The sequence below is a fragment of the Geotrypetes seraphini genome, chromosome 18 (genome assembly GCF_902459505.1).
Source record: "Geotrypetes seraphini chromosome 18, aGeoSer1.1, whole genome shotgun sequence".
Lineage (NCBI taxonomy): Eukaryota > Metazoa > Chordata > Amphibia > Gymnophiona > Dermophiidae > Geotrypetes > Geotrypetes seraphini.
Genome location: NC_047101.1, coordinates 6,339,872 through 6,364,185, shown reverse-complemented (window position 1 = coordinate 6,364,185; position 24,314 = coordinate 6,339,872). Strand labels below are relative to the sequence as shown.

Here is a 24,314-nt window from a genome sequence, read left to right as displayed (position 1 = left end):
ATCTTTAAGGAAAAAAAATATGATTATGTTGCTCCTTTTCTAAAAAAAAATGCTCACTGGTTGCCTATCACACACATAATCACATTCAAAATTCTCTTCCTTACCTTTAAAGTTAAATTAGATCACTCACCTGCTTTTCTAGATAGACTGTTAATCCCATACACAACTTATAGGGTTCTTCAATCGTCCCAACAAAATCTCCTGGCTACTCTATCCATCCTCAGGGGTCCTAAAAGTATATAAACCACATTCTGCGGATTATAACTGGATAGAAAGGCGATATCATAGACTAATGAACCAGTCAATTGGCTTGTACAGCGGAGGAGCCAATCGACTCATTCATTAGTCTACGAAATCACCTTTCTATCCAGTTGTAATCCGCAGAATGTGGTTATATACATTTAGGACCCCTGAGAAAGGCGTTTCTTTCAAAGCATGGACTGTCGGGTCCCGGTTCGTCACCCTTGTGGACCATATCTGGATACAAACTCTTCATGTTTAAGCAATGCTCATTGAATAAAGACTTGGCATCTTGTACATCATCTTTGCAGTTTTCCCCTTTGTTCGTTGTTCGACACGTTACTGCAGTTGCGTTGGATTTTTTTGTCTGCTTTTACTCTATCCATCCGCCAGGTCTTTTACGACACGACCCGTAAAACAATTTTCTTTGCGATTGTGCCCATATTGTGGAACCCTCCCCCTTCATTTAAGAGGCAAGAAACTAGCCTGGCTAAATTTAAATCAAACCTAAAAACTTCTTTTTATAAAGACGCATTTGGCGTAGAATCAGGCTCCTAAACTATCTTATTCCCTTCCAATTTGTTCCTTCCCATCCCTTCTTTTTTACTTTTGGAAACAATGTATCCCAAAAGAGTATTTCCCCGTTTGTATCAAATTATCGTCTTTTGTGTTGTCTCTTACCCTATTTTATGTAAATCACTTGGGCAGCGGTATATCAAACCCTAATAAACTCGACTATAAATGGTCTTGAGCTACTATTGAAAAAGTGTAAGCCTAATTTCAACAAATAAAAAAAGGCCCCCATCAGTCTTACTAAGTAATAATTAGATAATGATGAAGCCAGACCAACCGTTACTAACTTTCAATATTTCGATCTTAACAGCGGGTCATGTAAAGGCTGAACGTCTTATCAGACAAACAAACTCAAGTTTCCAGTCACATCCTCCTTCTTGTAAGTGCTAAGTAACTTATCTAGCAATTTCTAGTTTCATTTGTAGCTCTTTCCAGCCAGTTATGACCTACTTAAGTTGATGGATTTCAATAAGAGCCATTTTCAGACAGTTGCATACAAAAATGTACAATACAAGCAGACATAACTCTTCATTTTGTTTTAAGATGGGTTTCATACCTTGCAATTCATGTTTTCCTGAGCAGATGAAGCATGGAAAAAACAGACAGAAGATAATGGGCAGAAAAGATTTTAAATATGTACAAGAGCAGGAGAGTAAAATCATAAGTAATACATTGCTTTTTCCATGAAAATGTGTGAATGCATTTTGATAGATTTTAAAGCAGCAGTAATGAGACAAGACGCTTTCTTCTAAAGCATCGTCAATTTAGAATAAAACAAAATGATTATAATTATTTAACTCACAGATTCCTTTTTCCCTCCTGCTGATCAAGGTCCAAATACACCAACTGGGTTTGGAAGCAGTGCTTAAGATGAGATTTGAACTGACGCAACACTTGACTGCTAGTGCTGGGAGCATGGAAGGTCCCCATGGAAGGTCACGACTGGGCTATTTTACAACCTGTGGACGCACCAGTGGCAGTACTTGCGGTGTCCTTGAGAGGGGAGGGTCAAGGTCACTGCTAGAAGATGATACCTGGGGCTAGACCGCACTAAAGCCTCCAGTCGTCTTAACGATCGTCACTAAACCGGTTTGACTGGTTTAGCGACCGACTGAATTTGCCGACCCGATGCGCCAAACTGCTTACCGTGCGATCGCTCATTCTCCCGACTCAGCCACGCAAATAAGATCGTTAATGTTAACGCATGCAAACTAGCTGACTGACGAAGGGAGCACGCACATGGTGAAGGGAGGCATGGGAAGAGGAAGGGAGGCGGAGGAGGTGTGCCGGCGACTGGGGTGGACTGCTCCCCACCTCTTACTAGGCCACTGGCCCTGGCATTGCACTTGATCTGCCTATCAAGGTTAACTAAGCGGTTTACAATCGGACACTCAAGCATTTTCCCTTTCTGACCTGGCAGGCTCACAATCTAATGTACCTGGGGTAATGGAGGACCGAGCGACTTGGCCAGGGTCACACCGTGGGATTTGAACCCACATCCTCAGGGTAAAGCAGTGTTCCCTCTAAGCTGCGCTGGCGTGCGCTGGCGCACAAAATATTGCCTCGCAGCGCACAATGTCACGTCACAGCGCACGGCGTACGGAGATGGCAGGCCGCGGCGAGAGGAGAATCGGGCGAGTTGGCGCTGGCGCCCGATATTTTTAGCGCCCGGGGAAAAAATTTTGCTCACACCACCCGCCCGCTTAGAGGGAGCACTGGTACTGAGGCTGTAGCTCGAATTAGGCCACTCCTTCCTCCACAGCTAATGGCTTCAAAATTGGCATGGATTTTAAGTGTGCCGAGGTCTACAAAAGAATTTGTATATGGTTGATTTGTACACAAAAGCCATTTATTACACTCACATAATTGCATGCTAAAGCCAGGATAACGAGCGTGCAAAGCCTCTACACTTTATTGCGTCAGTCCCCAAGCCGTATGTACACAGGGCGAGAATCCTGTCTCATCTGGCATCACCCAGACAGCAACGTTTAGAGTGTGTTACATTTGTCAGGAACCAAAATCTCAAGCAGGCTGACAGAATTACCTTCCTTAAAAACTCTGGAATGATATTGGTGCAGGTGGCAATCCTCCTTCGGTAAATAATTCCTGTTGATAAATCTGATTTAAGGGGAAAAAAAACCCAAATAAAAACAGAAGTGACGAGTTTTATAGAACAAATGGTTTCCATAACAGCTTTGTTAATAAGCAGAAGACCAGAGTACCAGCTTAAGAAATATGGACAATTACATTGGTTAGTCGGGCACAGCTTATCATCATCTATGGTCTTTGGAGAAGAAGCTCCTCAGCGGTGACCCCTTCAGGCAGACTTAAAGCAAATCACTAATTCTAATTGGTGTACACTTCCCCCTCCGGATTCGCTTATTCACGGTTTTAAACCTAAAAATTCATTTTCATTTTTAAGGCTATTTTAAGCCCTGTAAGCCTCCCCCTTAAGCCTTACCAGGTGGTCTAGCAGGTGTTCGGGGCAGGAGCGATCTTCCCACGCTCCTGCCCCGTGCAAATCGCTCACAGGAAATGGCTCAAGAGACTACGGGAGCACAAGGCAGCCATTTCCTGCGAGTGATCTGCACTGGGCAGGAGCGTGGAAAGATCGCTCCTGCCCCGAAAACCCGCTAGACCACCAGGTAAGGCTTAAGGGGGGGGGGGCTTTCAGGGCTTAAAATAGCCAGGGGAAGCAGAGGTTAGGGGCAGAACCGGTTCTTTAATATTTGTGGGCCAGCTCTGCCCCTAACCCCTGCGAATACGGAGGGGGAAGTGTATAGGGCTAAGGCAGACATGGGTAACTCCAGTCCTGGAGGGCCGGCATCCAATCAGGTTTTCAGGATTTCCCCAAAGAATATGAATGAGATCTATTTGCATGCACTGCTTTCAATGAATATTCATTGGGGACATCCTGAAAACCTGATTGGATTCCGGCCCTCGAGGACCGGAGTTGCCCATGTCTGGCCTACGGTCAACTGATAAAAAGAAAGAGTATGAACTTATCAAAATACCTCTTTGTCTACATGAACATTTCATGAGAATCTTTTTCAAAAAGGATATATGAACCCAAAAAAGCTGCACAAAGGGCCTCCAAGGTCCTGTTTGCAAGTTTGGGCAGGACAACGAAAGCACCAGCAGCACACACCACTGCCAGTGAGGAATGTAATTCTATGGACAAACATCAGCCTTGCAAAAAGTAATGTCTAATTTGTCTTAAATGTAATTCCCTACAAAGTTCTATTGCAATGCCCTCCTTAGATTTCAGCCATTTCTCACTGTACGTCACCTTGAACCTTTTGTAGGTACAGCATGATGCACCAATTACCAATTAGATTAGACTAATTCTGCATTTATCTGTTCATGCACAGATTTAATTTTTTTTTCTGCTTGAATCTGAGCAGAACCATCACCTCTCGTTCTGTCTTAAAAGTTGTCCTGCCCAAAGCAAAGAGAAAAATCGGCATCAAATCCTCTCAACTAATCCTTCTGCGCCTCCCCCAACCTGGTGGTCAGTTTCTCACCAAGTCTTCTATATGTAGGCACGCTCTAATGCAGTGTTTCTCAACTCAGGTTATGCATGAAAGAAATTTGCATATAATGGAGGCAGTGTATGCAAATCAAGTTTATGCATATTGACTTTGGATATCCTGAAAACCTGACTAGCAAGGGGGTACTTCGGGACAGAGTTGAGAAACACTGCTCTAATGTATTCCCGCTTGTTTACTGTTCTCCTTGACAAACCCTCTCATTGTATCTTGTAGCTGGTATGAATGATTAACTTCTCCTTTTATTCAGGTCGAATTCCTTCCCTCACCTACGTTAAACTGAGCTTCTAAACTGCACTGACCTGCAAGTCAGATAAAGCACAACACAGAGCAGGACCAGGTATTAACTGGTGTCCACAATGTAGCACACTTTGGGGGAATTTATTAAGATATTATGACTCCTGAGACGGGCTATCAAACGCCAAAAACACCGCCTACCTTAAGCAACTTCACTGGCTGCCCGTCTCATTTCGGATAAAATTCAAAATATCTTTGCATTATACACCACGTACTCTACGACAGGGGTGTCAAAGTCCCTCCTCGAGGGCCGCAATCCAGTCAGGTTTTCAGGATTTCCCCAATGAATATGCACGAGATCTATTTGCATGCACTGCTTTCATTGTTTGCTAATAGATCTCATGAATATTCATTGGGGAGATCCTGAAAACCTGACTGGATTGCGGCCCTCGAGGAGGGACTTTGACACCCCTGCTCCACGGAAACTCAGCCACTCCTCTTATCCAACTCTTCTCCGAGACATGGTCCGCCTCTCGCAGAACTCTTAAAAGGATACAACTGAACCTCCCCTCAACAAAAAACCTAAAATAATCGGCATATATTCCAGTCCATGCTCACCTTCCTAGGAGTCAAAACCTGGAATGACCTCGCGGAGACAATCAGAACGGAATCCAAGCGCCATCGAAAGGCCATTTTCTCAAGTTGCCGCACCAGCGCTTTGGAACGCTCTCCCATTAGATATTAAGCTTGAACCCTCACTGGAAAAATTCCACTCCACAAAGTTAAAAAAAAAAAAAAAATTCTTTTCAGGGATGCCTACAGAACCTGAGATCTCGCGTCCTCTTCAAATGTGGACGTACGGTATAGCCGAGAACAATCAAGCGCTTCCTAAGAAGTGATCCCTTCCCTTCCGTGACTTCCCACTCCCCGTTTCCCTACTTTTCTTTGATTTGAATCTCAATGTAATTATACTCCTAATGTTTTTGCCCCCGTTATACATATGATATTGTTTTTATTTTTACCTTATTTTTCTTTTATTGCCCCCTGTTGTAAACCGTTTAGCCGATACTCGATAGATGGTCTATCAAATGATAAAATCAACTTGGAACATTACCGTCAAAAGAATGCAACATTAAAACCCAGTTCCTACTAGTCATTGCCTTAACCCTTTCAGGACCATAAGGATCGTAGGCCACTTTTTGTGGTTTTGACGACATTTTTATGATAAAAAGGGCTTGCAGATGCCAAAAAATTGATTTTTTTTGTGAAATATCATTTTTTTTTTTTTTTTAAAAGTCACACTTCTGGCTTATGGACAGTGTGGCAAGTGAATCTTCTCGTCAATCTGGCAACGACGCTAATGAATGAATGTCGGAACCAGTTTGTTTACATAAAGGCAGTATCATATGGAATCCGTACATATCAAATTTAGAACTGTAGACTATCCCAATCAAAATTTATAGGATTTTAAAGTTATGGGACAAATATGTCCCTTGGTCCTGAAAGGGTTAAAACAGAGCCGCCTGGATATTACACAGTCACTGGAGGACACCTGCAGCTAATAAGATCAACCCTACAAACCGTCTCTGGTTAATGCGTACGAGATCGTGCGGTAGCTAAAGGAGCGCAGTTACCCTTGAATCAAAGGTCACAAAACTACAACCTGCAATAACACACTGCGCCTCCTAACCACCTTCCCCTGTACCAACTTGATTTATTCAGCCACTTAAAGAGAAGAGAGACAACAGCGTGATCGCATGCATGCATGCAGCCATAAAACTGTTTTTGCACTTCACTGGTTCTGAAGCTACCTGGCTTTTCGTTTAGTGCAGCCGAGCAAAAGCACCATTCAGATGCCTTTTAAGCCACTACAGCCTCCCCGAGTGCTTAATTGCACTGAAATATGCGATTGTCCTTAGCCAGTCGTAGGCACCGTTTTCAGACCCCAGACAGCAAAAAGCAAACACGAGCATAAAGTTCCAGAATGAAAAGCCTCCGTCAGAAAATAAACATTATGGCCCGGATTCTATGCACGGCAGCATTACCCTACTGCAGCCTAGCTTGTTTTTAATTGGCGCACTAATTAACCGTGCCATTAAAACCCAATTAAAAAGTAGGCGCCAGAATCATGTCAGCAGCACCTAAGGTCGCAGTAGACGTGGACAGGGGCGAATGTCACCTTAGGCGCCGCTATGCGCCATCCGTCAAACTAAGGGCACCGGTAGTGTAGGCCTTTAAAACCCTGGGCTACGTTACCAGCGCCTTAAGTTTTCTCGGTAGCCGCGATTTTGTTAACGGCACCTCTGCATGACTGGCGCCGTTTCTGAAGGTGGCGGACGACGTAGGCGCCATTTTCAGAATCCGGGCCTACGAGGGCAATTCTATTGCAGAGTGCCTAGTTGCAACTTTTATTTCGGCATTTACTGCACCTTTTTCAACTGCGCAGGCAGACCGAGGCGGTGTACAATCCGAAAACATAAATAAGGAAAAGAACAGCGATCTCTTAATACACGAATCGAAAGCATAGAATCAAATAGGGGGAGGAAAAAGAGGGGGCTGGAAGCAAACAGGAGCACCGAAACCATCCTGGATAAGCCTGCTCAAAACAGCCAGGTCTTAAGTGTTGTTTTAAGGGGGACAATTTCTCTACAATGGCTGAAAACGTGGGCCGGATTCGGTGAACGGCACTCAAAGTTTCGGGAAGGAAAAATCCAGCTTTGGGCGCAAGGACTTCCACCAGCGTAAGTCCACTTATACCCGTGTAAGTCTCAGTCTGCAATGTAGGCGTGTAACCCCTTTATTCCAAGCATGTGGAACAGTGGTTCCCAAACCTGTCCTGGGGGGGGACTTCCCCCCCACCCCCCGATCAGTCGGGTTTTCAGGATATCCCTAATCAATATGCACGCCTCCCAACCTACATGATATACAGATCTCTCATATGCATATTCATTAGGGACATCTTGAAAACCCGACTGGACAGGTTTGAAAACCAATGATCTGGAATTCCCCAACCCACCCATGGCCAAACTTTCTTTTGGATTACACACAAGACACTTTGAAGGTGTAGCACTAGAGCAGGGGTGTCCAATGTCGGTCCTCGAGGGCCGCAGTCCAGTCGGGTTTTCAGGATTTCCCCAATGAATATGTATGAGATCTATTTGCATGCTCTGCTTTCAATGCATATTCATTGGGGAAATCCTGAAAACCCGACTGGACTGCGGCCCTCGAGGACCGACATTGGACACCCCTGCACTAGAGACTAGCTTTAGGCAGATTCCAACCAGACTTGTAAATCCAAACTGGTGCCAATTAAATGCCAATCAACTTCCATTAGCACCCAACTGACTAATTGCGGAGAGTGTGCGACGCTGTGGTTAGAGCTACAGCCTCAGCACTTGAGGTTGTGGGTTCAAATTTTGCGCTGCTCCCTGTGACCCTGGGCAAAGTCACTTAATGCTCCCATTGCCCCAGGTACATTAGGTAGATTGGCAGCCCACTGGGACAGACAGGGAAAAATGCTCGAGGACCTGAATAAATTCATGTAAACCACTCGGAGCTCCCCTGGGAGAAAAGTATAAAAAAATTGAATAAATAGTGCAAAAAGTTTCAGCCTCTGATAACCAGAGCTGGTATTGTGACATCATAATGGCTCATTCCACCAATAAGAGCCAACCTCATCAGTGATGTCACAATGGCTTCATTGTCTTAGACTTGGCTCACTTTTACTACGTTTTGATTTCTAGAGTGGCAAAGTGGTTAAAGCTACAGCCTCAGCACCCTGAGGTTGTGGGTTCGAAACCCACACTGCTCCTTGTGACCCTGGGCAAGTGACTTAATCCCCCGTTGCCCCAGGTACATTAGAAAGTGTGAGCCCACTGGGACAGACAGGGAAAAATGCTCGAGTACCTGAATAAATTCATATAAACCACTTGGAGCTCCCCTGGGAGAAAAGTATAAAAAAATTGAATAAATAGTGCAAAAAGTTTCAGCCTCTGATAACCAGAGCTGGTATTGTGACATCATAATGGCTCATTCCACCAATAAGAGCCAACCTCATCAGTGATGTCACAATGGCTTCATTGTCTTAGACTTGGCTCACTTTTACTACGTTTTGATTTCTAGAGTGGCAAAGTGGTTAAAGCTACAGCCTCAGCACCCTGAGGTTGTGGGTTCGAAACCCACACTGCTCCTTGTGACCCTGGGCAAGTGACTTAATCCCCTGTTGCCCCAGGTACATTAGAAAGTGTGAGCCCACTGGGACAGACAGGGAAAAATGCTCGAGTACCTGAATAAATTCATATAAACCACTTGGAGCTCCCCTGGGAGAAAAGTATAAAAAAATTGAATAAATAGTGCAAAAAGTTTCAGCCTCTGATAACCAGAGCTGGTATTGTGACATCATAATGGCTCATTCCACCAATAAGAGCCAACCTCATCAGTGATGTCACAATGGCTTTATTGTCTTAGACTTGGCTCACTTTTACTACGTTTTGATTTCTAGAGTGGCAAAGTGGTTAAAGCTACAGCCTCAGCACCCTGAGGTTGTGGGTTCGAAACCCACACTGCTCCTTGTGACCCTGGGCAAGTCACTTAATCCCCCCATTGCTCCAGATACATTAGATAAGATTGTCAGCCCACCGGGACAGACAGGGAAAAATGCTTGAGTACCTGAATATAAACCACTTAGATTATAAGTGGTATATTAATACTAAAAATAAATTAGTTTGCGTGCAAATCTGGGTTCCATCCCCAACTTTGGATGACTTATACAAAATCTGAAGGGGAGTGCGGGTCTGTGTGTGCATTTGCTCACTCTGCCTACCAGGAAAAACAAGCATGGATCAGGGACTAGATACCACCATTTGCACCTGTTCCTGCCATCTGAAAGCTAAAGAATCACCCCCTTCTCTGCGCAGGCAAATAAGTGGTTCTCATCTCCGCTAATTAAGCGCTAAGGCACTTACCCGTTTTCTCCTCCACAGTTTCAACTGCCGTTATGTGCTTTTCCATGGGCGTAGGATACTAGGGAGAAAAATAAGTGCACAGACTTACGACATTATCATCACCACTTGTTATAAAGACTAACGATTCTATGCATTTCACGCATCTCCCCCCCCCACCCCCCCACACACACAGTTTAGAGTTCCATTTCGCCAGCATTCCTACAGCCACCTCCCTTGTGGGGCGACTCAGCATTTTTGATGGGCCTTTTTGAAAACAATTTCTAAGGCAGAAAAGAACAACCGAATGTTAGCTAAAATAAATTTTGCATTTAAATGATGAATTTCTTACGTACTAAAAGTAAATTTGACCATGTCTCCCCGCTCCTGGCCAAGCTTCACTGGCTTCCGATAATCGCCAGGGTCCACTATAAATGCGCCTGTTTAGCTTTCAAAATCCTACACAGTAACCTCCCTCCATTTCTTTCTTGGAATTCCTCAAACCCTAATACCACCAGATCCTCCCACAAATTAAAACTATTCTTCCCCTCGCTAAAAGGCATTTCCCACATAGGAAAGCTAGGGACCTCCCTCCCCTTCAAAATCACTGAGCCTGGAACAACTTTATCTCCTCTCTTCGGAACTTGAGCTCTCTCCAAGTTTTACGCAAACATCTGAAAACCTGGCTTTTCTCAAAAAATGTAAGTCTCCCTCCAACTTGGGAATCAAGGAAACTCTTATCTCTTGGCATCCCAAGTCCTCTAAATTTTCTTCACACTTCTACCTCTAACCCTCTGTTGTAGTTCCTTCCTATTTCTCCTACTGTAAACCGCGTTGAGCTCTACGAACGTGGAGATGATGCGGTATACAAACCTAAGGATTAGATTAGATTACTGCCTCGTGTCTCCAAAGAAACAACTGCAAAACTTATTCAGTTACAATAGGGCAAAAAGAGGTACAGGGTGCCAGTGACTTGTTCCTTCAATGCCAGCGCTGTGCCGGAAGCTTATTATTCAGTGTTCCAGCATTGAATACCCAGGATTAGTTCTGCCCAGAGCTGGGAGCGGCTTACAAGCTTAGTGCCAAAGGGCTATATCCCCCAGGATTGTTACTCTTTTGGAGCCCTCAATATTCAGTGCCGATGCCTGCATGTGGCCTGGCATTGGATATTGGGTGGTTAATTTAACAGACAACTGTCAGTGTTTAAAAAAATGCTGTCCATCACCGGATGGGGGGGGGAGATGGTATTTTCTTTTCACTAAAACAAACAAGCTTACTGGGCCAGTTCACTGGTTCTGAAAGGTCACTTGGACACACAAAGTCAGAGGCGTGAAGAAAGTACAAGAGGTTTATTACAGCATGCTGGACTCTAGTGCAGTGAGCAGCCTGCCTACTAGAGTGTTAGAATCAGGAAATGCACGGACTTTTATGCCCTTTTCACTAAACATATGCAAACTAATACATGCAAAAACTACAACTTCTCATTTGTTACTTCTATAACTTTTCTACAATTATTATTGGTCCTAAGCCAGCACTTATGATAGGTTCAGGGATACAACTTATAGTCCTATAGGAAACTAGCTCATTTCTCTGCTTATCTAAATCTTACAGTTCTAAATGTTACATGTACAGAAGGGCAGGGTACATCATGGCTCAAACTCTTATCTATTTAGCTTACAATGTGGTAAGGTAGGGACATACATTTTAGGCAGATGAGGTCAGTAGATTGTACACTGTTTTCAGCTATGTAGGCCAGAGCAATATTTTAAACAACAGTTAACCATTTCATGACCCTACAGTTCAATGGCAGTCACTTCAACTCGGCTTGGGTCTTCTGCTCCCCAAGTTGGCTGGAGATGGAGAGTTGCGAAGATGGTGGATACAGCTCCTGAGGAAGGCAGTCGGTGTTATGCACTGGCGACACCTGGTGGCCACATATAGGTTCCCTAATCACAAGGTTCTAGGACAGTGATGGCTAACCTTTTTGAGCCCGAGTGCCCAAACTGCCGCACAAAACCAAATAATTTCCTCAAAGTGCCAGCATGTCAATTAAACCTTAATAACAAGATTTTAGTATCTAAAAACTCTTTATAAAGTTGCCTGAACTATGTAACATCATTTTTAAAGGTTGGAATCTTTGTATTGTCAGAGAATCAATTTGATTCACAATCCTTTGGTTTTCATTTCAATTTTATTGGCAATTTATAATGTTTTAATGATTTCATTCATGGGCCAAATACACACATACTTTTCTCTGTCGCCGCACTCTTTGACCAAAAGATTTGTAAGCCTGCAACCACGTCAAGGTAGACTCTTTCAGCAGCTCCCCTCCCTCCCCCTTACCTTTGTGGCCAAGTCAAAATGATCTACCAACAATAAAATTTTAAAAACACAAAGCACGCTGTACGCAGAGAAAATGTTAATTATCATTTATATTCCGCGGGTTTTCAAAGAGGTCAAGGCAGATGACTTTATGCAATGTCACCTCAGTAAAAACTATACAAAAATAGACAAATATTCCCCCTCCCTTTTCACTAAACCGCGATAGCGGTTTTTAGCGCAGGGACCTGCGCTGAATGCCCCATGCTGCTCTTGAAGCTCATAGGCTCCCTGCGCTAAAAAACGCTGTTGCGGTTTAGTAAAAGGGGGCCATAGTGCAAAATATAGACAGCATATATAAATTCTCAAAACGGACACATTTTGATCACTAAATTGAAAATAAAATCATTTTCCTACCTTTGGTAATTTCATCAGTCTCTGGTTGCACTTTATTCTTCTGACTGTGCATCCAATATTTCTTCCCTTTTTTCAGCCTCCTGTATGCTTTCTCTCCTCCAGACCTCATTCCCTCCCCAAACTTTTTCTTTGTTTCACCCTGCCCCCTTCTTTCTTTTTCTCTCTCTCCATACCCCCTTTCATTCTGTATGTCTGTCTTTCTCTCTCTCTCCGTGCCCCATTTTTCTTTGTTTCACCCAGCCCTCTTTCTTTTTTTTTTTTTTGGCTCCCTGTCCCCCCCCTTTCTTTCTTTCTCCTTGCCCTCCCCTATGCCACCACCATTGGGAAAATGCTGCCACCGCCACTGGGGAATAGGCTGCCACTGCCGCTATCGGGAACAGGCCAGCGCCAACCAACTCTCGCCACTCGACATCAATTCTAACATCGGAGAGGACGTTCTGGGCCAGCCAGAACGTCCTCTCCGAAATCAGAATTGACGCGGGTGGCAAGAGTTGGTCGGCCCCACAGGTAAAAGCAGGGAGAACTTGGCACCGGCCTGTTCCCATTGGCGGCGGTGGCACTCAAGTGGCTAAAGAGACGCAGTTTGCCAGCCTAGGGAGAACACTGGAGGGTGGCCAGCTGTGCACCCTCTTGGGGCGTAAAACCGGGGCAGACCGCCCCCACCCCCACCTTAGTATGCCACTGTCTGTACCTCACTCCCTCCCTATGACCAAAAATTCTCCTTTCTTCTATTCCCCGTGTACACAACCATCTCTTTCCCTCCCTTCCTCTCTCCCAAGTCCTTGCCTTCTGTGTCCAAAAACACATTCCCTCCCCCACCTCAGCATATCTTTCCCTCCCTTCCTCTCTCCCAAGTCCATGCCTTGTGTCCAAAAACCCATTCCCTCCCCCACCTCAGCATCTCTTTCCCTCCCTTCCTTTCTCCCAAGTTCATGCCTTGTGTCCAAAACGCACTCCCTCCCCCTTTTGTGTTCCCCGTTTGTCTCCCAGCCCATCTTAGCAACTTTCTCAGCAAAATGTAGCTCGAGCCGCGTAGGCTTGTCTTCTATTTCCTGCCTGTCCCGCCACACACACATAGCCGATCGGAAATTTTCCCCGACTTCAGCGCTGACTTCGGAGGGCGGGCTTTGCTTAAGCCCTCCCTCCGACGTCAGCGCTGACGTCGGGAAAGATTTCCGATCGGCTGTGTGAACGGCAGGGCAGTCGGAGTAGAAGACGAGCCTCGCGGCTTGAGTTATATTTAATCCCGCGGGTCCCCCATCGTCCCCGTTCAGCTCTCTCTCCTGTGCACCCCCTGGTAATACTGCCCTGATGGCGGCCCTGCGCGTGCCAGCTGCAAGGCCTTCGCATGCCACAGTTGGCACGCGTGCCATAGGTTCGCCATCGCTGTTCTAGGAGATGCCCCTATGCAAAAGGCCTTAGGCCAGGACAGTCACTGGGCAAAGTGAATTTGGATTTGATAAATAAGGCATAAATCACTGGGTAGGTATGAAAGAAAGCTCATAGAAACATAGAAAGATGACGGCAGAAAAGAGCTATAGCCCATCAAGTCTGCCCACTCTTCTGACCCACCCCATTAAGTCTGAGTGCTAATGACCTAGTTCCTTAACTCTACCCTCGTAGGGATCCCACGTGTATGTCCCATTTATTCTTAAAGTCAAGCTCAGCGGCTCATGGCACCAGATCCCACCCCAGTTCTCCAAGCACTGTAGATTCAAAAGGAGCAACATGCAAAAGCTAAGTCCAAAAAAAACCCACCGCCACACACACTAAAATAAATCCCTTTCTAACTACTGATAAAGAATGTATTAGCTTCCTAAACCTTTAACAATGTCAGAGCTCATTTGTAACTCTGATCGATTTCCAGTCATACTTCAGATTTTAGATGTCAACAGTGCAAAAACAAATTACTTCTAGGGGTAAAAGATATAGAGAACCAGCTCAGCACTTTTCAACAGCTTCCATCATGAGGCCTCCAGCCCAACATTTTCTCCCATACAAAATTTTCACTTTTGTAGCAGGAAATTTTGCGAGTGAAATCACGTGGGTTTTTTTTTTAAGAGAGAGACCACGTTTAACAGCTGCGGAAATAAAATTCATTGTTTTGTCAAGGATATCAACCCAAAATAAAATGTCTTTAGGACAAGAGGCAAGGCACGATCACGCCACAGCAGCTAAGATGTGGAACTTGTGGCCTGAGGGAGAACATAGGGATTTACCGAGCAACTAGGGACCCAAGAATGAAGTTTCTGAAAAATCCCCATCACTATTCAAACAAAGAGAACTGTTAAAGTAGAAATCACTTAACAGAAAGTGAAATAAAGTGCGTTTAGGAGAAGAGAAGTCTTAATTAAGTCGGGTCTCTTTTTTTATGAGTGGTCATTGTAATTGAAGCCCTCGTATTCTCCAGAACCAGCATCGATACCTAGGTATTACCTAAACGGTCCCCTACAATCCACTTAGAAGCTTCAAAACCACCAATTCATTGTGCAGATTGTAGAACGAAATACTCTGGAACAGTGGCACGTCTTCCCAAAAGTGGTTATTTATTCATAATTACCCATTCAAGAGGCATGGCTCTAAAACGAGCGTTGACGAAATGCCACGCAAGCAAAAATGATACAAGGTTTGGACAAAAAGACATACGATAAGAGATTCGAGGAACTAACTTATCTATACCCTAAGGGAAAAAAAAGGAGGGGTGGGGCGATATGACACAGACATTTAATATGTGAAGGGGGAAATGACAGAACCAGAGGACCTGAACCGAGGTTGCAGGGGTGGGGGGTTGACTTAGGAGTAATGTCAGGAAATACCTTTTCAAGGAGAGGGTGGTGGATGCCTGGAAAGCCCTCTGTGGGAGGTGGCGGAGGCAAAATCAGTAATAAAATTCAAAAGTGCCTCAGCGTTTGTTTTGTATTTTGCTTCAATGGTTCAATAAAGTTTATCAATTTAAAAAAATTTAAAAAAAGGTTTGGGGTTTATTGGATTCTTCTGGTCAGTCTGCTGTATACGTTTGTTGGGAGTGGGGAGTTTTGAACTTTCTTGTTGATAAATGTTAATAAAAACTTTGAACTAAAAAAAAAAAATCAAAAAGTGCATGGGAAAACACAAAGGGATTCTTATATGGATAGAGAACGGAAGCAAAGCACTGCTAATTTTTGTTTAGGTGGTAACTCCATTAGGCATGCCGAGCAGACTTTTACAGTCTGTGCCCTGCTGGCTAAACACATGTGGATGGACTGGAATGGGCTTCAGTGGCAATTCTAGTAGCTGGAGTACAATACTCACCTGAAATTTGCAGGGGTTCTGTTCCAGAAAACCCCATGAATTAAAAAACAAAAAAAAAAACAAAACACAAATGTGGATTTTTACCTGTCAAAAGGCAGGGGAGGCAGGAAAGGGCAGCTGGAGAGGTAGGAGAGGGCAGCTGGAGCACCAGCGGGTAAAGAAAATCACTCGGGATCTGCTCCGACCGCCTCTTCCTGTAGTAAAGTCGGGCTACACCAATTAGGAGCTGCGTGTCAATGCAGTTCCTGATCGGTGTAGCTTGACTACTACAGGAAGAGACGGTCGAAGCAGACCGCAAATGAGCAAGTCTGCGATTCACAAACTCACGAGGGAACACTGTATATCTTCAGACTTCTATGGTGTGTGGCCTGAAATGGCAAGGACAGACCAAGATCTATAAGTTAGATGGCATCAGTTTAACTTACGGGACAGACTGGATGGACCGACACCCGCCAATCTGCTAGCACTCTGGCCCGTGCGCTCAAAAGGGTTCCCCCTCATTGAATCAGAACATAATCTAGCTCTCGCAGTCTAAATAAAAGGACAATGCATATCATATTTAAATTACTTCTACAAATCATTACTTTCAAAATAGCCCTCCTAGGTTTCTATCATAAATTTAGGGTTACCAGATGTCTGGGAAAACCCAGACATGTCCAGATGGATTTTCAAAACCCGTCAGCTTGTCCGGGTTTTGAAAGGCCCCGAGATCAGGGCCACATCTGGAGGGCCTCCTAGTAGGCGTTGTGTCCATAACTAGACTTATTATCGTCAACCTGAACATCGCATTGTGTTCAAAAGTAGACTTGAAACAGCTTTTGTCTCGGCCCCTGAAGCAGCTCCAACAGGGGGCGAAACATGGCCACATTGGGTAATTGAGAATTGTTAGTGTTTGGTGCAATAAAACATTATTTATTTATATATTTTATGCTCTGTCAGGATACTGGTCTTCTTATAGACCTCTCACTAAAAAATTCCCCTCCCCCCCCAATTCACTTCTCAGTGCCTGAGGACCAGAGAGCCACCAACTCCCTCACTCACTCACCACCCTAGACTTCATTGGTGCGGATCAGATTTCTGCCCACACCCCCATGTTTGTTTCAGTTGATGGACCTAGATGAACTCTAGTCTTTCTATCGCCACCTCCTGCATCAGAGTATACTGGGAAATGGTTTTATTAATCGGGACAGATAAGGAAAAATGCTTGAGTACCTGATTGTAAAAACCGCTTAGATAACCTTGATAGGCGGTATATAAAAACCTAATAAACTTGAAACTCTGCCAAGGATTTCAGCCATTTCTGGAAAACAGGAAGCTTCTGGAACATAAAGAGGCCTGGTCCTCGACTCATCTATAAATCTCCCTTCTCCCCATTTCCAGCATCTTTCAATGAATATACACACAAGGGTTAACAGGAGAGAAAAGGTATTTTACATCCCAGCTAATGATCAGGAACTGCAATTCTTGAAACTTTCTTGCTTTTTGAACAAACGCTTTCTCCTATTGCATAAGATATGTAGCGCTGTTAAGTCCACTAGTCTGATTTGCACTCTTACATTCCATTGTAGACTAACCTATTCACGAGGACTTCCACAAATCAGGTGCATGAGGAAGAAGATGAAACTCCCCAGCACTAGCTAAATTCTAAGTTGCACTGCTCAGGCTTCTCCAATTTTACCTAGAAAATGCAGAGCGCCATCTTGTGGCTGTATGTGGAAGTGCACGTTCACCGAAGCACGTTTCTTTCTCCAAGTGGGGGGCGGGAAGGAAGTGGAATCAAGTGTTGTAATGAAAAATCTAGTATTTGTCAAAAAAAAAAACCAAAAAAAAAAACCCAACAAAAACCTCCCAACGACACAAGATTGAGATTTTAATCAAAAGGTAGAAAAACTGAAAAATTATAAATATATGTCCCATTCCCTTGAAGTTATACCTTACTATATATAGTGGTATATCAAGATTTGAATAAACTTTAAACTTGTTAGCATGAGAAAAATATTGCTTTGGAAAATCAACACTTACTAAGTCTCCAATGTTATTTTCTACCATTTGGGCTTTGCACTTTTATATTAAAGCAGTGAGTCTGAAACCTCTCCAGGAAGCAAGCCCGGTCCTGCGCCACTTCCTAAAAGGCTGCCGCCGGTTCTCGCAGCAGCCATTCAGGGAGAGGTGCAGGGCCAGGCGGGAGCTGGAAAAGCTCGCTCCTGCGTGCCAGCCCAGGTGCGCCGCTGGCTGCGAGATCTACAGGAGGGGCTCAGCTTGTGATACACTGCTCGACCATTAGGGAAAAGGTATGCGGGGCAGGGGGCTACAAAAATTGTTAGTATTGGCTGGGACGGAAGAAGGGAGGGATCACTCCTGGCCTGGCCTACCACTAGACAACTAGAGGGGGGAAGGAAGGTGAGGCAGGGTGCAGAGCCTGGCAGGGACGGGGGACAGGGTGCAGAGCCTGGCAGGGAGTGAGGGGGGCTGGGTGCAGATCCTGGCAGGACATGGCACTTGAATATTAAGCCCCCCGTCTTATATTTTCCTCCTTTTCGGGGGAATGGGGGTCTCAACTTATATTTGCATCAACTTATATTTGAATATATATGGTAATACAAAAAAATCCTCAAACAAAAAAGGTGTCCCATTTTCACATCTTATAAACGTATCGAACACTCGATTTAAGAGTCTCTTCAGTTCTCAAAGGCAACCGTCTGTGGCAATTTTTTGTCAAATCATTCAAGCAGGCGAGAAATGAATAACCACCTTTGGAGAGTATATGAAAATAAAGCAGTACGATTACAAAATCATGCAGACTTGGCAAGAAGTGCGAAACACTTTATTTATTTATCGTAGCAGCTCGCTATACAATCTGTGGTAATAAGGCACTGCTGAGTGGTTTCCACACGAGGAGAGAAGAAGAAAGTAAAGACAGAGAGAAAGGGAAGGAGGAGGAATAACTGGGAAAAGGGAGGGGGGGAGAAGAGTCAAAAAAGGAAGAAAGAAGCACCACCTGGAAAATCATCCAAAAGTGAGAAAAGAACTGAGCTAAAAATGCATTTGCTGCTATGACTAGCATATGGAGCTGATGAAATGGGAAGCGGTGAGAGAATAGCTCTCCTGTTGCCCTTCTTTTTGATTCATTCCAGCGTTTGCTCTGAGCTTCTTCAGGTATGACTAATTAAAGAGAAGCGAGATGGGTCTCCCTGACAGAGGGTTTCAATTTCATCCAGCGACAAAGGTGTGGAAAGTGCTTTTGAAACCGTGAACCCGGAACTCAATTGAAACAGAACTATTTGATGGTTTTGAAGAAGCTAAAACCGATATTTACTGGAGCATGCTTACGAAGCTAATTCTGGATGTCATCATTCTCTTGAGTTTATTCAATTTGATATTATGGGTGATGGTTTTTGATATGCTGCGTTTATTTTGCGATTATGATGGTTCGTTTACAACCAGGATGCTGGATAGGAATTGTATAAAGGATCAAACTGAATTCAAACAATATCCAAATATGATTTATCCATGTAATACTTCAAAGCCATATGTAACTGGGAGAGTGAAAACCCTTGGGCCCTAATTTTGTGACAGACATGCAGAACTTCGGAAGAGAAGTAAAGGTTTCTATTCAAGTTAGTAGCCAGAAGAAGAAAAAAAAAAAAAAAAAAGCGTGAGAAAGCAGCTTCTACAGTTCCAAATGGGATTCAGTGAAAATGTGCTCTCGCTTCGGTGGCCAACAATACTTTATTTTTACTTACATTACGTAGAAACAAGATGGTGAATAAAGGCCAAACGTCCCATCCAGTCTGCCCACCCAAAGCATCCACTATCTCCTACTTTCCCTGAGAGATCCCATCCCACGCTTTCTTGAATTCAGACAGTCTGTCTCCAGCACCTCTACCAGAGGACTTTTCCATGCATCCACCACCCTTTCTGTAAAAAAAAAAAGTATCCCAACCTTTTTTAAACCCTGCTAAGCTGATTTCACCACATTCTCTGGCAATGAATTCCAGAGTTTAATTACACTTTGATTGAAATATATAGAATTAAAAAAAATAAAATAAAGGTAATACCTAGTCCAATAAAAAGGTATTACCTTTATTTCTTTCCACTCCATATTTTATAGACCTCTATTATATCTCCTCGAGCCGTCTCTTCTCCAAGCTGAAGAGTACCTAGTCACTTCAGCCTTTCCTCAAAGGGAAGTCACCCCATCTCTTTTAATAATTTTCGTCACCCCTCTCTGTACCTTTTCTAATTCCGCTATATCTTTTTTTGAGATACAGCGACCAGAATTGCACACAGTATTTGCGGTGCAGCCGTACCATAGAGCGATATAAAAGTTCATCTTTGTTTTCCATTTCCTTCCTTGCAGGATAGTTTCGTTAGGGTTTGAAAAACCTGGCTCGTTTTGGATACGAGGGCAGCTCATATCGCTAGGAGTCCTTCCCATTGCCAGCTGAATCTGGGGTGGTGCCCTGCAGAACTCCAGGGAACCTACCTGTCTCCGGTGATTGAAAACATAATATTATCACACCGCCATCTCTATATACACACACACTGGCAGCAATGCCGGAGTCCTACTCAGCTTAAGAGGAAACAGCATCATTAAAGCCACACTGTTGTCAAGTTTTCAAAGCAAAAACCCCATGCCAACTCCTAGCAACTCAGCCCAGAATTCTCACCAAGCAAAGAGTGGGGGGGGGGGGGGGGGAAGGGGCACATGCATCTCGTCTCCCACTGGCATATAATCGGTGTCAGGTCAAAAGCGCACCGGGACAAAGGCGCGGGCAGACAACTGAGTGCAGCGCGGAGGGGCGTGCCGAAGAAAATGACTGTTTTAAAGGGCTCCGACAGGGTGTGTGGGGGGGGAACCCCCCACTTTACTTTATACAGATTGTGCCGCGTTGTGGGGGGTTTGGGGTGTTGTAACCCCCCACATTTTACTGAAAACTTCACTTTTTCCCTAAAAAACAGGGAAACAGTGAAGTTTCCAATATAATGAGAGAGGTTACAACCCCCCAAACCCCCCACAACGCCGCCGCGATCTGTATTAAGTAAACTGGGGGGGTTCCCCAACAAAACCCCCCGTTGGAGCCCCTAAAAACACTCTTTTTCTTCGATGCGTGCTTCCGTCTTGCGCTCAGTTGTCGGTGTGCGCCTTTGTCTTCGGCGGTTTTGTCTATGAACCCATATTGTCACATGCCATCAGACCCCTCCCCCCTTTAAATAGAAACACTATCAGTGTGTCCCCAATCTTAGCTGTACCATCTACTGCTGTGTACGTCAGGTAGAACCGGGGGGGGGGGGGTCCACCCTCAGAAGAAACATCACACCCCTTGTTCCTGCATCTCTAGGAGTTTTAAAACCCCTGTCCTAAATCATGGCCATAAAACATGGAGGTGTGGCTCAAGCAATAAAGTTATACATCTCAAGCAATAGGTTTATAGTCAAAGAGAAAATTTTTTTAGATCCAATATATTAGTTTTGCAAAACTAATTCAACCAATGCCATGCCTTTTGCTGTGGTCACAGATTAATTCTGTAAAACTGCTTTACAGAATCACCAATATTTACTAGCCCTGGAATTTACGGGTACCCCCTAAGCCTCCGTTAAACTCCAGTCCTGGGGGAGAAGGAACCGAAGGAGTGGCACCTTGGAAGGGTTTACTGCTCCAGTTCTGCCTTGTGTACAAACCGTATGCCTCTGGCGCAGTGCTCCTGGAACTTTCACCGCCATAGTCACATCTTTCAGGAGCCTGCACGACACAACTATTAATTTTTACAGCCATTTGCCCCCAGCATGAAGGGTTTTATGTACAAGCAGTTTTAAAAAAATGGTTTGCTTGTCACTGGGAATAGCTGGAAATTGCCTATTAAGGAAAAGAGGCAGCTCTAATGTGTACCTCAGGCTCACGACTGTACCAGAGCAAAGGGAAGAGAGGCAGAGGGGGGAGACATGCATATTCCACTGCTATAACACTTTGCATGCAACAGCCAAAATCTAAACACACTTTGGTCCATTTGAAATTGCAAATAAAAAGCTGTATCTGGAATATATCCCAGTGCTTGGTCTCGGGGTCTTGTAACGGATGTTGGTATAATAACCCACGGTGACAACATTTTTCTGTACAAGACAACTAGCTGGGTTGAAGTGTTTTAGACACAGCTTTCCCACAGGAGCAAATGTCGAGCGACAGGTCTACTAGTTAAGGATCTTGCAAACCTAAGACATATGCCTTATAAAAGGTGCACATCCAAATTTCCAAGAAGCATGCAAGTTACAGAATAGTCCAGTTGTGTGCCTAAATTAAGTTGGTTTTAAGTACTAATAATAGACCTTAAGTAATGCTAACGGGTGTTAATTGGCAATCATTGGCAGGTTCTTACCTGGATGATAATCTCTCTGTTCATCTTCTCAGGAGTCCGTACGTTAGGTGATCAATCCACTTCCACGAACCGGATTTTGCAGACCTGTGTGACTCACAACTGTCAGTACCTCCTACATTGCCAATGAAGTGTAATGCCCCCTTCAGTATGTTCCAAAGCAATAGATTTCCACTGGAATAAAATACAAAGGAGGAGGGGCACGAGGAACTTCCCCGCAGACATTATACAATTGTGTTCTGCTCTACAACTTAGAAAAAAAAGAAAGAACAATTATCAACACTACTTTATAATACAGCAGCAATAGTGAACCAACCTGCTGTGTGCAGCAAGCATTAAAATGAAAGGAGCCCGAGCCTGAGCCATTCACTTACTTATACAGGACTACTTTACGCTTAAGTCTTCTGACTGACAAGAGAACTCCAGGCTTGGGATTTAGAAATATCCAAGGCAAAAGCAGATGAAACAGGATGCATTGAGGGCAGGTCATATGGACCCCCGAGAAGATTAACAGAAAGATTATTCAGGTAAGAATCTAATTGTAAGGTTTAGCCCCCCAAATGTAAGGTTTGGAGGGGTAATGTTGAAGCGGCCTTACAATCCACCAGGTCACGGGTTTGATACCCTCGTAGAAGATTCAGTAGGAAGTAAAATTACAGCTAAGCATGCTTGCATAAAGAATATAATTTGCAGAAATAGGCTGACATGCGCTAAGATCAGACATGAAGGATATGATCTCCCATAGGCCTTTGCTGACATTAGTTAGGCCAACCGAAAATGCTGAGGCTGACACTAATCTTTCATTCCGTTACATCTACTTGGGAGTCCGTATGTCAGGTGACGTACCAAAGCAAAGGCCGATGACTAGGGTGAGACAGAAGAGCCTGCTCTTAAGATCCAGGACACAAAGGTGGCACAGGGCAGGAGCACAGAAAAGTTCCTCAACTCCACTGCCCTGTAAGTAACTCTTCCTGACTTGGCAGAAGTGCTCCAGGAGGCTGGACTTACCCTCATGCAAATTTCTGATAAAAAATAAATATTCATGCATCTATGCAAAATTGTGTATGTGCAACGATAGGTGTGTTAAGTGTTGCAAATACCTGCAGCGGGAAAGATTAGGCAACCCATTACACAATTATCTTCACCCTTGTATAATGGTGATGTAAAGCACATGGGAAAGGCGGGAAAGGGACAGAATAATAGACCGCCGGGCAAAGGTCAGCTCTCCAGTTTAAGTACCAGGGAAACCTGTGAATATGGTGCCAAGCAGGAAACGGTGGTGTGGAAAGAGCAAACAGGAAGTTATTAGAACATACATCGGGGAGGGCAGAATGGGTCGGGCACTGGAGAAGGATAGCGGCGGCAGCGTGCCATTCCAAGAGAGGATGGGGAGGGTGGAATATTGGGGGGGCATCAATCGCGCAGAGCAGGAAGAAAGGGGGAGGCTTGAGTGCTTGCCATTTGGGGGGGGGTGTTTACCTGCAATTTAGGGAAGAGAAGTCGAGCTGCGGGATTGGTGTTGGGATGACCTCAGGGGGACACCGGAACAGAGAGGCACGGATCACAGGGACCAGGCAATCGCGGCCGATTCAGCGCCGACAGCTCGTCCAAGTGCCGATAATCAAATATCTTTTCTGGATGTATGGAGGGACTTTTTAGGCCTCTGAATGCTGCTCTGTACCCAGAGCTGAAAGGGGCATATTTGTTTGGGGCGGATCTCACGTATGAAGAAAGGTTAAAAAAACTGCGGATGTACTCACTGGAGGAGCGAAGAGAGAGAGGGGACATGATTGAGACCTTTAAGTATATCACAGGGCATATAGAGGTGAAAGATGATATCTTCAGTCTTACAGGGCCCTCGGTAACCAGAGGACACTCGCTGAAGATCAGGGGAGGGAAATTTCGGGGTGATGCTAGGAAGTACTTCTTCACCGAAAGGGTGGTCGATCATTGGAACGAGCTGCCTCAGCGGGTGATTGAGGCCAGCAGCGTGTTAGAATTCAAGAGAAAATGGGATATTCATGTGGGATCTCTAGGAGAGTAAGAATCAGGGAGCGGGTCATTGGTATGGGCAGACTCGATGGGCTATAGCCCTTTTCTGCCGTCAATTTCTATGTTTCTATGATGTGGGCCAGCCTAGATGTCGTCATCCTGCAGGGATAAGCAGAGATTTTACGAGACTTCCTGGACGGCACATACAGAATACGTTGAGAGTAAAAAACAGGTACAAGTGTCCAAAAATTATCCAAAGTGACCAATAACCACTGCAGAGACAAAGTAAAGAACCCCCCCCCCCACACACACACACACTCCCTCAGTGTTCACTGACCTCATCACCCCCCCCCCCCAAAGATCGGAATAAAAACGTACATACCCGT

At 44.6% G+C, this 24,314-nt stretch overlaps 2 protein-coding genes across 2 annotated transcripts in view; one reads left to right on the top strand and one right to left on the bottom strand.

Moving 5' to 3' along the window:
• The window catches only part of SH3RF2 (SH3 domain containing ring finger 2), a 241,127-nt gene that overhangs the window by 141,188 nt on the left and 75,625 nt on the right, over nucleotides 1–24,314 (top strand). The window lies entirely within an intron of this gene.
• PRELID2 (PRELI domain containing 2) overlaps nucleotides 1–24,314 on the bottom strand; it is a 42,022-nt gene that overhangs the window by 16,769 nt on the left and 939 nt on the right. Inside the window, exons 2-3 of the mRNA XM_033926934.1 lie at nucleotides 9,563–9,620; nucleotides 2,858–2,931 (exon numbers count right to left, since the gene is read on the bottom strand). Coding sequence (XP_033782825.1) covers nucleotides 2,858–2,931; nucleotides 9,563–9,620 — 132 coding nt within the window. The remainder of the gene's footprint in view (nucleotides 1–2,857; nucleotides 2,932–9,562; nucleotides 9,621–24,314) is intronic.